At 44.3% G+C, this 12,046-nt stretch overlaps 1 protein-coding gene across 4 annotated transcripts in view; it reads left to right on the top strand.

Moving 5' to 3' along the window:
* LOC307010241 (neurexin-1a-like) overlaps positions 1-12,046 on the top strand; it is a 152,395-nt gene that overhangs the window by 54,411 nt on the left and 85,938 nt on the right. For all 4 annotated transcript variants that reach the window (XM_079634756.1, XM_079634753.1, XM_079634755.1 and 1 more), the window contains exon 7: positions 3,803-4,186. In XM_079634756.1, coding sequence (XP_079490882.1) covers positions 3,803-4,186 — 384 coding nt within the window. The remainder of the gene's footprint in view (positions 1-3,802; positions 4,187-12,046) is intronic.

Here is a 12,046-nt window from a genome sequence, read left to right as displayed (position 1 = left end):
TGGTCGATCATATCTCGCAGCACGTCATTGACGAGTGCTTGGAAGACTGCTGGGGAGTTGGACAACCCGAAAGGCATGACCAAGTATTCAAAGTGCCCCCTGGGGGTGTTAAAAGCAGTCTTCCACTCATCCCCCTTCCTGATGCGGACCAAATGATAAGCATTACGTAAGTCCAATTTAGTGAAGATAAACGCTCCCTGCAACCTCTCGAAAGCTGAAGACATCAACGGCAAAGGATAAGTATTCTTTACCGTGATGCTGTTCAGCCCTCGGTAATCAATACAAGGTCGCAGAGATCCGTCCTTCTTCCCCACGAAAAAGAACCCCGCCCCCGCTGGAGAAGAGGAAGGACGGATGAACCCCGTTGCTAGAGAGTCAGAAATATATTTCTCCATGACCCCCCTCTCTGGAACAGAAAGCAAATATAACTTGCCTTTAGGCGGAGTTATACCTGGCAGTAAATCTATTGCACAGTCATAGGGACAGTGCGGAGGAAGAGACGCAGCCCGAGACTTACTAAACACCTCCTTCAGGTCCTGGTACTCTGTGGGCACGTTAGATAAATCCACTGCCTTCTCCTGAAACACAGAGACAGAAACAGACGAACAAGCAGAGACAAGACAGGACTCATGACACTTAGTGCTCCACTCCACTACTGCTCGTTGTTGCCAGTCTATTTTGGGGTTATGGGTGATGAGCCAGGGGTGTCCTAGAACGATGGGTGCGAGGGGGGAGTCCAGTACATAAAATGAAAGGGTCTCAGTGTGGTTGCCTGATGTGACGAGCGTGATGGGTCCGGTGGCGAGTGAGATGTTGGGTAAATCTTGGCCGTTGAATGCGTGAACTTCAATCTTGTGGGTGAGTGGAAGGAGGGGAACTTAAAACTTGTGTGCAAAAGAATAATCAATGAAGTTACCTTTCGCCCCGGAATCCACCAGTGCTTGACAGTCGTGCTCGTGGGCTGACCATCTTAGTCTTACTGGGAGGAGCGTAGATGTTGAGGTCTTCTCGACGGAGATCCCACCCGACAGTAGCCTCATACTTACCGCCGGGCTTGCTCTTTTACTGGACAATTTAAGGCAAAGTGTCCCGATGCTCCACAGGGGGGGGCCTCGCGGGACCTCGCAGAATTTAAGTTTCTGGGTGAGCTCGGACACCTGCGTCACCAGCCCTTGAACTGCCCTCGCTGTATCGTTGAGATTCCTTTCTTGATGGTCCATCCGTTGAATGCTGGTGCTGACAAATGTCTCCAATGATGAAGGATTACTTGCTGCTTCCTGAGCTTGGTCAGATCGTTCTGTCATGCTTACAAAGGGACGGAAGCACGGATGCAAGTAAAAACTCTGATTTTATTGTAGTGATAAGAATAGTCCGACGGTGGGAAGCAACTGGTGACACAGGGACTAGATGGTCAGCGAAGATGTCCTTGATGTGAAGTGATGCAGAAGTGATAATCCAGGTGATGACGTAATCCAGAGTGAACGAGAAACAAGACCAGAAACAAGACCGGGAACACGAACAGGAACGCCAACAGGGACTGGACCACACACGAGAGACATAAACAACGATCTGACAAAGAGAGGATAATGCGGTGAGGTTTTATAGGTGTGTGAATGAGCTGCAGCTGGTGATAATGAGTGAGATCAGCTGGGCCGCTGATCTACCGGAATAGAGCGGTAACGCCCCCTTACACACACCCACACACACAAAACAGTTACACGAGACGAGAAGGAAACAATTCATTTATAAACCGTGACAATGAGTGAACATAGGCTGAGACTAACAGGGTAATGAGACACTCAGTGATGATGAGTCCGGGCAGTGAGTTATGGGAAATGTAGTTTGTGAGGGAGTGATAATAGTCTGATGTGGAGTGCCCTCTGGTGGTTCTCAAGGGCACTCCAGCTGGTGACCGTTACATAGCCCCCCCTTTAAGGAGCGGATTCCAGACGCTCCTCAGAAAAAAGTGCAGGAGGGTGGTGGAGCGGAGGCGGACCCAGGGGCGGGTTGGAGGGCCAGGCCCGCTGAGCGGACCTGGAGAGGACCTGGAGACCGAGGCTGTGCAGGCGACCAGGTTGGAGACGACCCTTCAGGCGGCCAGGGCGGAGAAGACCCTTCAGGCTGCCACGGCGGAGAGGATCCTTCAGGCGGCCAGGGCGGCTCCGTCAGATCAGGGGTCCCGTGGGAATCGGCCTTTGTGACCTTGCCATCAGGGCCAGGCTTGGTCACTATGGCCGTGGACCCATAGCCCCCCTCCAACGTGTTCTTGGGCGGTTCTATGGGTTTAAGGGCAGGAGAAGACTCAGGAACAGGTTTAGGAACAGACTCAGCCTCAGGAACAGGCTCAACCTCAGGAACAGGCTCAGGAACAGGCTCAGGAACAGGCTCAGCCTCAGGAACAGGCTCAGCCTCAGAAAAAGGCTCAGGAACAGGAGACGGGGCGGCGACCATCTGGTCCGAGGGCTCAAGCGACATGGCGGCGACCATCTTGTCCGGAGACACTGGCTCAGCGGCGGCCATCTTTTCCGGAGGCACTGGCTCGGCGGCGGCCATCTTGTCCGGAGACACTGGCTTAGCGGCGGCCATCTTGTCCGGAGACATTGGCTCGGCGGCGGCCATCTTGTCCGGAGACTCGGCACACGTGGCGTGAACAGTCTGGATCGGCAGATGTGACGTGAAGAGTCTCTGGATCGGCAGACATGATGTGAACAGTCTCTGGATCTGCTGAACTGATGTGAAGCTCTGGCTCGGCAGGACTGATGTGAAGAGTCTCTGGATCGGCAGACGTGACGTGAACAGTCTCTGGATCGGCTGAACTGACGTGAAGCTCTGGCTCTGCAGGACTGACGTGAAGCTCTGGCTCGGCAGGGCTGACGTGGAGCAACAAACAAAACAGGCAGGGGTCAGAGGCAAAAGAGTAATCCACAGAACAGGCAAGAAATGTAAAAACCAAGAGACATGAAACCAGGGAAAACGCTCGGAAATGCAGTGCAACGTACAAAACTTTGCATTGAGTGAACATGGTATAATAGGCTGAGACTAACAGGGTAATGAGACACAGGTGAATGCAATCAGTGATGATGAGTCCGGGCAGTGAGTTATGGGAAATGTAGTTTGTGAGGGAGTGATAATAGTCTGATGTGGAGTGCAGAAGTGATAATCCAGGTGAAGACGTAATCCAGAGTGAACGAGAAACAAGACCGGGAAGGTGGTTCTCAAGGGCACTCCAGCTGGTGACCGTTACAGAACCCATCTAATCTTTCAATTAACTGCCGGAGCATATGAGCAGCTGCTCACCTTGCTCTGGCATCAGCTGTTCTGGCGTCCCTCCACCTCCCCAACTCCACCAACATAATTTAGGCATCTTGCTACCGGACTCATCATCCAGGCATTAGTGTTCCCACTGGGGGTTTATCTAAGCTCGAGTTGAAGCTGCTTCCTTGAGCCCCTCCACTGCGAACAGCAAGCCAAACACGCTTAACCTTATTAGCTTAAAAATTATATGAGCAAAGGAACTTGTGAATAACTCATTTACAATAGAAATTAACCATCACTAAACTTACTTAATCTTGACTATGCCACTATTTTCTTCTAGATCTGCTGTACAGCAGAAACAAACTTTGATGCTTTATTTTCCCGTTATCACTGTAAAGCTGCTTTGAAACAATCTGTAATGTAAAAAGCGCTATATAAATGAAGGTAACTTGACTTACTGATCTTACTGATGCTTTAAATCATTCTCTACATAACAGGATTTTCTTCGCACAGTCTCACATATTTCTCTGGCTTTGTTGAATTGCAGGTACTATCTCTATCAACGGAATTCGCACCCCATACCAAGCACCAGGAGACAGTGAGATTCTTGACCTGGATGATAACCTGTATCTAGGAGGGCTGCCGGAAAATACAGCTGATATGGTGTTTCCCACTGAGCTGTGGACCGCTCTGCTCAATTATGGTTATGTAGGCTGCATTCGGGACCTATTCATCAATGGTCAGAGCAAAGATATCAGCCGCTTAGCTGAGGTGCAGAAAGCAGCGGGCGTAAAGCCCTCCTGCAGTAAAGAGGCACCCAAGCAGTGTCTCAGTAACCCCTGCCAAAACAATGGACTCTGCAGGGAAGGATGGAACCGGTATGTGTGTGACTGCTCTGGGACGGGCTATCTTGGTCGCTCCTGTGAGAGAGGTGAGGCCTAATACTTCTTATTTCTATTATATGTGACCCGTGCTGGCAAATGTGTTGCATTGAGCAAATTTTCTAAAATGTATTTGTTATTTTCACATTTTTAAATAAAAAACCTTCAAAATTATGTATGATTGGTTGGAATCAGACAAAAATATGACTGAGCTGCACCTGTTTGAAGTCAGCAAAGTCAATTTTGAGAAAAATCAAGTTAACGTTTTCTGAAGGTTCCAAAACAAAATCACCCAGCAACCATACCTTAAAATCCCTGGTTACATCGCCAAATTTGGCACACACCAAGTCAAAACCAATCTATAGGAAAAATATATTCAACTTTTTCCCTTTGATACCACAATTGTTTGATTAACATTAATGACACAGACAACCTGTATATTCAGACCCACTTAAACGGACAGATCTAAAAATATGATAAGATATTTTTCCCCAACAGTTAACCAAACGTTCACATAAGACATAACAGATGTTTATTGGTCTACTCGCCAAGACAGATATTTTGAAATACTGTAATTCTGTGTATTGAATATATAGGGATCACTCACTGTCTGAGGCGTCTTTGTGAGCACACTTCAGATCTGTCATTCAGCGCGAGTAAGATTATTTTTCATGGACAAAGGAAAGGTACTCCTCTCAGAAAAACACAAATAAAAATACTTTTAAATGTTTAATTGCTAATTGGAGCATTGGGATCGCTAGACGAGAGCTTAATAAACACATTTTTGTGCAAACCCCAAAATCGACTGTAGAGCCCTTTCAAGTTTAAGGTTTTATTTTTAAATAAGGTCTTTATGGGAGTTTATTTCTATATTGAAAATAAGCGTTTTATGAAGGTTATTTGCTTAAGTGAGCAAGTGTATGTGACTATTGGAATGTGGATTCACATTTTGGAATCGCAAACTTTATTTTATTTATTTTATTGTAAGTAATTTTCGAAGTGATTCGTTTAATGTATGCAAAGTTTTAAAACTGTTTAAATGTAGGGTAAAATGACAGAAAATTTATTTTTAATTTAGTTTTATTGGAAATCTGTTTAACCAATGAGGTGTTCCCATGATGACCCCTTGAGTTCAAGGGGCGGGGTGATTTAGATATTGTGAACACAGCCTGGTACCAGCATAGTCCAGTGAGGAGTAGTAAAGTTGAATTCTATTGCAAGAGACAGAGACACTTGTTGCTGTAAACTGTGAGTTCGGGAAGGGATTTAACTTTACTTTGAGAAGTGGATTGAAGTGAAAAGTGATCTAAAGTGATTGAGAAATCTACTTTGAAGACAGAGTGATCGGACGGAGAGATCAAAGCAGCTGTGTATTGCGTGCTGCAAATCGGGATTCGCTCGTTGACGGTGGAGTTCATCCGGACAAGTTCATCATCGTCGCTGGACAGATCAAGGTTGCTGCTGTTCTCTTCTTTATGCTTCCTGGTTTGGGATTAGAATCGATTTCCTGGAATCACGTTTTCCCTGTATCTGTGAGTACTCAATGTAATTTTAAATTACAAAGAGCTCCAACATAGCGCGCCAACAAAAAAACTAAAATCCCAGCTGGGTAGAATTCATTACTTTGGCTTTTATTCGGGTTCAAATGTGATTTTTCTGGACTTTTCTGGACTTGATGGACTTGACTTCTGGTGTTGATGTGAATTGTGATTTCATTGATTTGATTTGATTTGATTTGAAAAGGAATCAAGAATCAAAAGGCGTCCAGTTTAGTAAATGTATGTTTATTGTTCAGCCCACATTCTTGTTTTCTTTCTGTGGAGAAAGAAAACGTGTATGGTCATTTTTTTTACAGAACGTGTGAACATTGCATTGAGATTAATATTTACATTTTGGAGTATAGGACCACAGTATTTGTAACTTCAGTCTGTAATTACTTCCAAATTCTAACTACAAAACACTAAACTGACACTATTAGGTGGTATTTGATTATTTGGGTTTTGTGATTAATGGAGATTAAGTACATTTAGAAATATGCCTCTTACCAGGTTATTGTTAATTAGGAAGTTCCCAGTAGACATAATTCTTACATTTGAGCCATATTTATTGGTGAGAGGGCTACATGACATTTTTCAATTGTTTTGCCTGTAGCTCGACATTATCCTGTGCGCATTCCGAATCCTTTTGCCAGCACGGGTCACATACACCGATCAGATAAAACATTATGGCAACTGACAGGTGAAATTAATAACACTGATTATCCCTTTATCACGGCACCTGTTAGTGGGTGGGATATATTAGGCAGCAAGTGAACATTTTGTCAAAGTGGATGTTTTAGAAGCAGGGAAAATGGGCAAGCATAAGGATTTGAGTGAGTTTGACAAGGGCCAAATTGTAATGGCTAGACGAGTGGGTCAGAGCATCTCCAAAACTGCAGCTCTTGTGGGGTGTTCTTGATCTGTAGTAGTCAGTATTCACTATCTATCAAAAGTGGTCCAAGGAAGGAACAGTGGTGAACTGGCAACAGGGTCATGGGCGGCCATTGCTCATTGATGCATGTGGGGAGGGAAGGCTGGCCCGTGTGGGCCGTTACAATAGACGAGCTACTGTAGCTCAAATTGCTAAAGAAGTTAATGCTGGTTCTGATAGATTGCAGCGCAGTTTGTTGCGTATGTGGCTGCATAGCTGCAGATAAGTAAGGGTGCTCATGCTGACCCCTGTCCACCACCGAAAGCACCAACGTGAGCATCAGAACTGGACCACGTAGCAATGGAAGAAGGTGGCCTGGTCTGATGAATCACGTTTTCTTTTACATCACGTGGATGGCCGGGTGCGGGTGCGTCGCTTACCTGGGGAACACATGGCACCAGGATGCACTATGGGGAGAAGGCAAGCAGGCGGAGGCAGTGTGATGCTTTGGGCAAATGTTCTGCTGGGAAACCTTGGGTCCTGCCATTCATGTGGATGTTACTTTGGCTTGTACCACCTACCTAAGCATTGTTGCAGACCATGTACACCCTTTCATGGAAACTGTATTGCCTTGTGGCTGTCTCTTTCAGCAGGATAATGCGCCCTGCCACAAAGCAAAAATGGTTCAGGAATGGTTTAAGGAGCACAACAATGAGTTTGAGGTGTTGACTTGGCCGCGATATTCCCCAGATCTCAATCCAATCGAGCACCTGTGGAATGTTCTGAGCAAACAAGTCCGATCCATTGAGTCCCCACCTCGCAGCTTACAGGACTTGGTGCCAGATACCACAGCACACCTTCAGGGGTCTATTGGAGTCCATGCCTCGACGGGTCAGGGCTGTTTTGGCAGCAAAAGGGGGCCCAACACAATATTAGGAAGGTGGTTATAATGTTATGCCTGATCGGTGTATATTAAATAAACTTTGTATTGTAATATGAATTAATTAGATGGAGGTTTCTTTACATTGTTGTAGCTTTTTATAAGTGTTTATTCTATCAGAGTTTGTCTCCGTTTTCCTATTCCAAATTTTTTTTTATTGATATTTAGTTAGTATTCCATCCTTAATTAAATTACACTTTTTCAGCATTTATAGATTGGAACCACTTATCTGTAATAAGGATATAGATTGCCGATGATGTCATAGTCAGTATCCGATACCCTTTGGTTGGTCAAGTTTATTAGGACATTATTTATTATTTATGTGTTCCTGTCAAGTTTTTGATTTTCCATTTCAAAGTTAGGAGAGTTTAAGAGCGACCCATTACACAGGGCAGCCTTTATTTTGGTTAGGGCCTGTTGGCGCAGCTCCGTCCATTGGACGGGATCTGGTGCTTCCTTTTCAGTGAGATCAGTCAGCAGGCTGGCGAGCTCCAAATAGTTAGGAATAAACCTCCTATAATACCCCCGTCAGCCCCAGGAACTGTCTCACCTCCTTTTTGGTCTTGGGACTAGGGCAGGTGCAATCGCAGCAGTCTTGTCAATTTGGGGACGGACCTGCTCATGTCCCAAAAAAGGCCCAGATACTGTATCTCCACACGCCCACTTGCACCCTTCCACAGGTTCGCCGTGAGGCCAGCCATTCTCTGTGATCTCAGGACAGCACAATGATGTTCCAGCATAAGCGGCATACAAGCTATTTGGCTGGAGGGTTTTGTCCATGAGACGCTGAAAGGTAGCGGAAGCCCCGAACAACCCGAACGGAAGAGTAATTAATTGGTGTAATCCGAACGGCGTGGTGAAGCCTGTTTTTTCTTTGAATAATGGAGATAAGGGAATCTGCCAATCAGTGTTAATTTTGACAGCAAATTAGGGGCCAAGCACTGAAAGTGCGTAGGCACCTATTGTTTCTGTTCCCGTTCCTACTATTATTATTATTATTCTTCATTGTTCCGACTGGGAGTCTATGGCAGCCCATAGAACCGCTTGCGGGAAAGTTATGAAATTTGGCACACATATAGAGGACAGTCTGAACTATCACCATAGCAAATTTTGAGTCTCCAAATCAATCCCTCTAGCGCCACCAACTGTCCAAAGTTGCACTCATGTTTATGCTAATAACTTTTGAACCATAAGGGCTAGAAACAAAATTCTTTTTTCCTCTGATTCCTGAGCTCACGACGATTCGACTGCACCCTACTGCAAACCTACTTTTTCGAACTCCCCCTAGGCCGTTGGTCCGAATTTCACGAAAATTGAACCAGATCATCTCGAGACTATGCCGACAAAAAGTTATGGAAATCAAGTTGATTCGAATTACCGTTCTCGAATACCGCGCAAAAAATTTTTACGTTGCGCTTGCGAAAACAGACGTAAGGCTGTATTTCCACAACGCTTTATCAGATTCAGACCAAATTTGGTACATGTCATCACAAGCATAACTTAAGGCTACATACTGCGTTTCGGCGCAGCGCCACCTACTGGTCCGGAGATATGAAGAATTTATGTTTTTGCTTATAACTTCTGAACGGTTTGTCCAAAAATCACAAAAGTGGTCTCGTTAGATTCAGGGCGTCATGTTGAGTCGACTGATATCCAATTTTCCCATATCGGCCATTTTGGCTGTCGGCCATTTTGAATTATGTGCTAAAATGCTGTATTTTATGAACGCATGAACGTATCGTTACCAAACTCAGTATGGGTCATCAGTACAAGGCCCTAAAGGTACTCAAAAGATTATGAGACAGCGCCACCTTTTGGTCAAAAGTTGTAACAAAATTTCCCAAAATGCTAATAACTTTTGCATACATTTGCCTATAGTAATGACACTGGTCTTAATAGATTCATTGGGTTATGCTGAAAACATAGATACCAATTTCTTCATAGTCAGCCAAACTTCCTGTCTGCATCTTTATTTCCTTTTAAAATGTACTTTTTCGAACTCCTCCTAGACCGACTGTCCGATTTTCACCAAAATCGGATCGTGTCATCTCCAGACCGTGCCAAGTAAAAGTTATGGATTTCGTGTCGATAGACAAAACCATGGTTGTATACCGCAGATGCAAAGTTGAGGCATAATGCCAAAATGACTATTCAGGCTTTATATCTGCAATGCCTTGACATATTGACACCAAACTTTGTATGTGTCGTCGTCACTTCACTCTGACCACAACACAACAGTTTTGTAACTGCGCCACCTATTGGTCTAAAGTGATAATCTATTAAATCATTTTTTTAAGTTAATGCATGTGATTTTTCAACCATTTTGCCAAAATTCATCTTTAAATGTATTCAATTGCTCCTTGCTGCAGTTGATCTCTCACTCTCAGCCACTTTGGCACGTCTTGTCGTCTTGCTTGCGCTTGGCCCCGGTGATTGCTGCTTGCAGCTATATTTTTGATTTAGTTTTAGTCATAGTCTTTTGACTAAAATGGCATTTTAGTTTTAGTCATATTTTAGTAATCTGAATTGTTTTAGTTTTAGTCTAGTTTTAGTCGACTAAATACAATAAGATTTTAGTCGACTAAATCTACAGTAGATTTAGTCGACTAAAATAGAATGGGTTTAGTTCAATTGTAATGCATTCATTTTGATTTTCTCTAAAATTTCCAAACCCATTATATTCCTGCAGAAAACATCTATTAACCTGTTTATATAAATCATTTTTAAAATTTGAACATGCAACACAGACACAGATTTAGCACTGTGACACAAAATAATATCTTAAACTTCTAAAGTAGAACAGTCTTTTTTTTCCTCCAATGAATGATTATACAGTCTTTAACTTACATACATCATTCTTTATTCTTTCAAGCAGATATATTTATTTGTATAAATTAAATATAAATAATCCTTATTAAAGCTATTAAACAGCAGTGTATGTTTTTCTCTTTTTATTTTTTTGTTTGATCAATATTAAGTGTACAGAAGGCAATAGGTTTATTACGCCCTGTCACTTTAAGACCGAGTGTGCATATCCAGCACTGCTGATGCACATCCGATATTCTCACAACTGTACGTTCTGTAAAGACATAACCAACTTTGTTTACGCGAATACTCTCCAAAACGGACATTTAGACATAACGTTGTGTGTATTTGTCCATTCAGACGCGAAAGAGAGCTCAATTCAGTCCTTGCGCGCAGCGCGCTGTATACAGCTGTCTGCAGGGCTACGCACGCTTCGGGTCGTGTGTGTGTGTGTGTGTGTGTGTTCGCACAGATAAACATACCGAATAAAGCTCTCTTTCGCGTCTTCACTCTTATTCAGATATATCCATGTCTGCCTTTCTCTTTCTCCCAGACGTTTACATTTTTTAACGATTTATGAGACGTGCATCAAGCGCATTGTGTGCCGCCGCGCCGGGTAGATCAGCACGTTACAATTCAAATGTGCGCATCTTCCACAAGCGCAAATCAGTTCTGACTGGATCACTTCCCCAATCGTCCCTCCCTAACATTTTCGTCTAGTTTTTATTCGTTGACGAAAATGTCAATACATTTTCGTCATAGTTGTCGTCATTTAAACCTGTTTTTATTTAGTTATCGTCTCGTTTTCGTCTGTGAAAAAACAGACAGCGCTTTTGAGATGAGAATTGCAATGAGCCCCCTGGAAAAGTATTTCCGACATGTTTTTGGCCCTAATAACTGGGTTGTATCTTCCTTTGTCTGGGTGTCTTGAGCCACCTTATACAACCTGTCTTTTATAATAGGAAAATAGGGATAGGAAAGTGGCTGATCAGGCTGAATTAGCTGTCCGTCAATGGGGCGGACCCGGTCATATGCATTTTTGAGCATTTTATCACAATACTGCACAAGAGGAAAATCATCTAACCTCAAACTCGACATTAGCTCTGCCCTTGTTCTCATTTCCTCTGGTCCCGGAACAGCTTCCTCAGCCCGAGCCACGGCATCTCCCCTTCCCTAGCCTTGTCCTCCAAGAGGCATCTGCACACAAAATTCCCAATAATTGTGTAAAGCTGGCCAATCTGTACCCAAAATCAGTGGATGCCTAAGGTCGGATTAACCGCCACCTTAACTCTATGCTTTTCTCCCCTAAATTGAATATTGATAGTTACTTAAGGATAATCCACCACTTCCCCATGTACACACCTCACCTTAACCTTGCGGCTCATTTCCAATGCCCTCTGTTGCATCAGGCTTTGATGAAAGGAGGTTTGGTTTATACTCTACTTTGGTTTGTACCCTCTTTTATACTCTAAGATATTTCGTTCTGCCTGCTTTGATCGAGGGCAGCCCACAGGGTCCCCGCAGATTAGCCCAGGCCTTCCCGCCGCCCCAGCTGCAGAAGGATGGCAAAGAGACTGTGGAGAGTGGGAAAAGGTGGAGATGAAGCGGCGGCTCCACGTTGCTTCGCGATCTGTTAACGGGGGTAGGGCGAGAGATAGAAGGAGAGGGTTGAAAAAGAGATTAACAAAGAGCTCGCCAACCTCAGGGCACGCCAACAGATGGTCCTCAGCCAGCTGGATGGCCTGATCCAGCGATG

Source organism: Phoxinus phoxinus (genome assembly GCF_949152265.1).
Source record: "Phoxinus phoxinus genome assembly, chromosome: 14".
NCBI lineage: Eukaryota > Metazoa > Chordata > Actinopteri > Cypriniformes > Leuciscidae > Phoxinus > Phoxinus phoxinus.
This window is presented reverse-complemented; position numbering and strand designations above follow the sequence as displayed.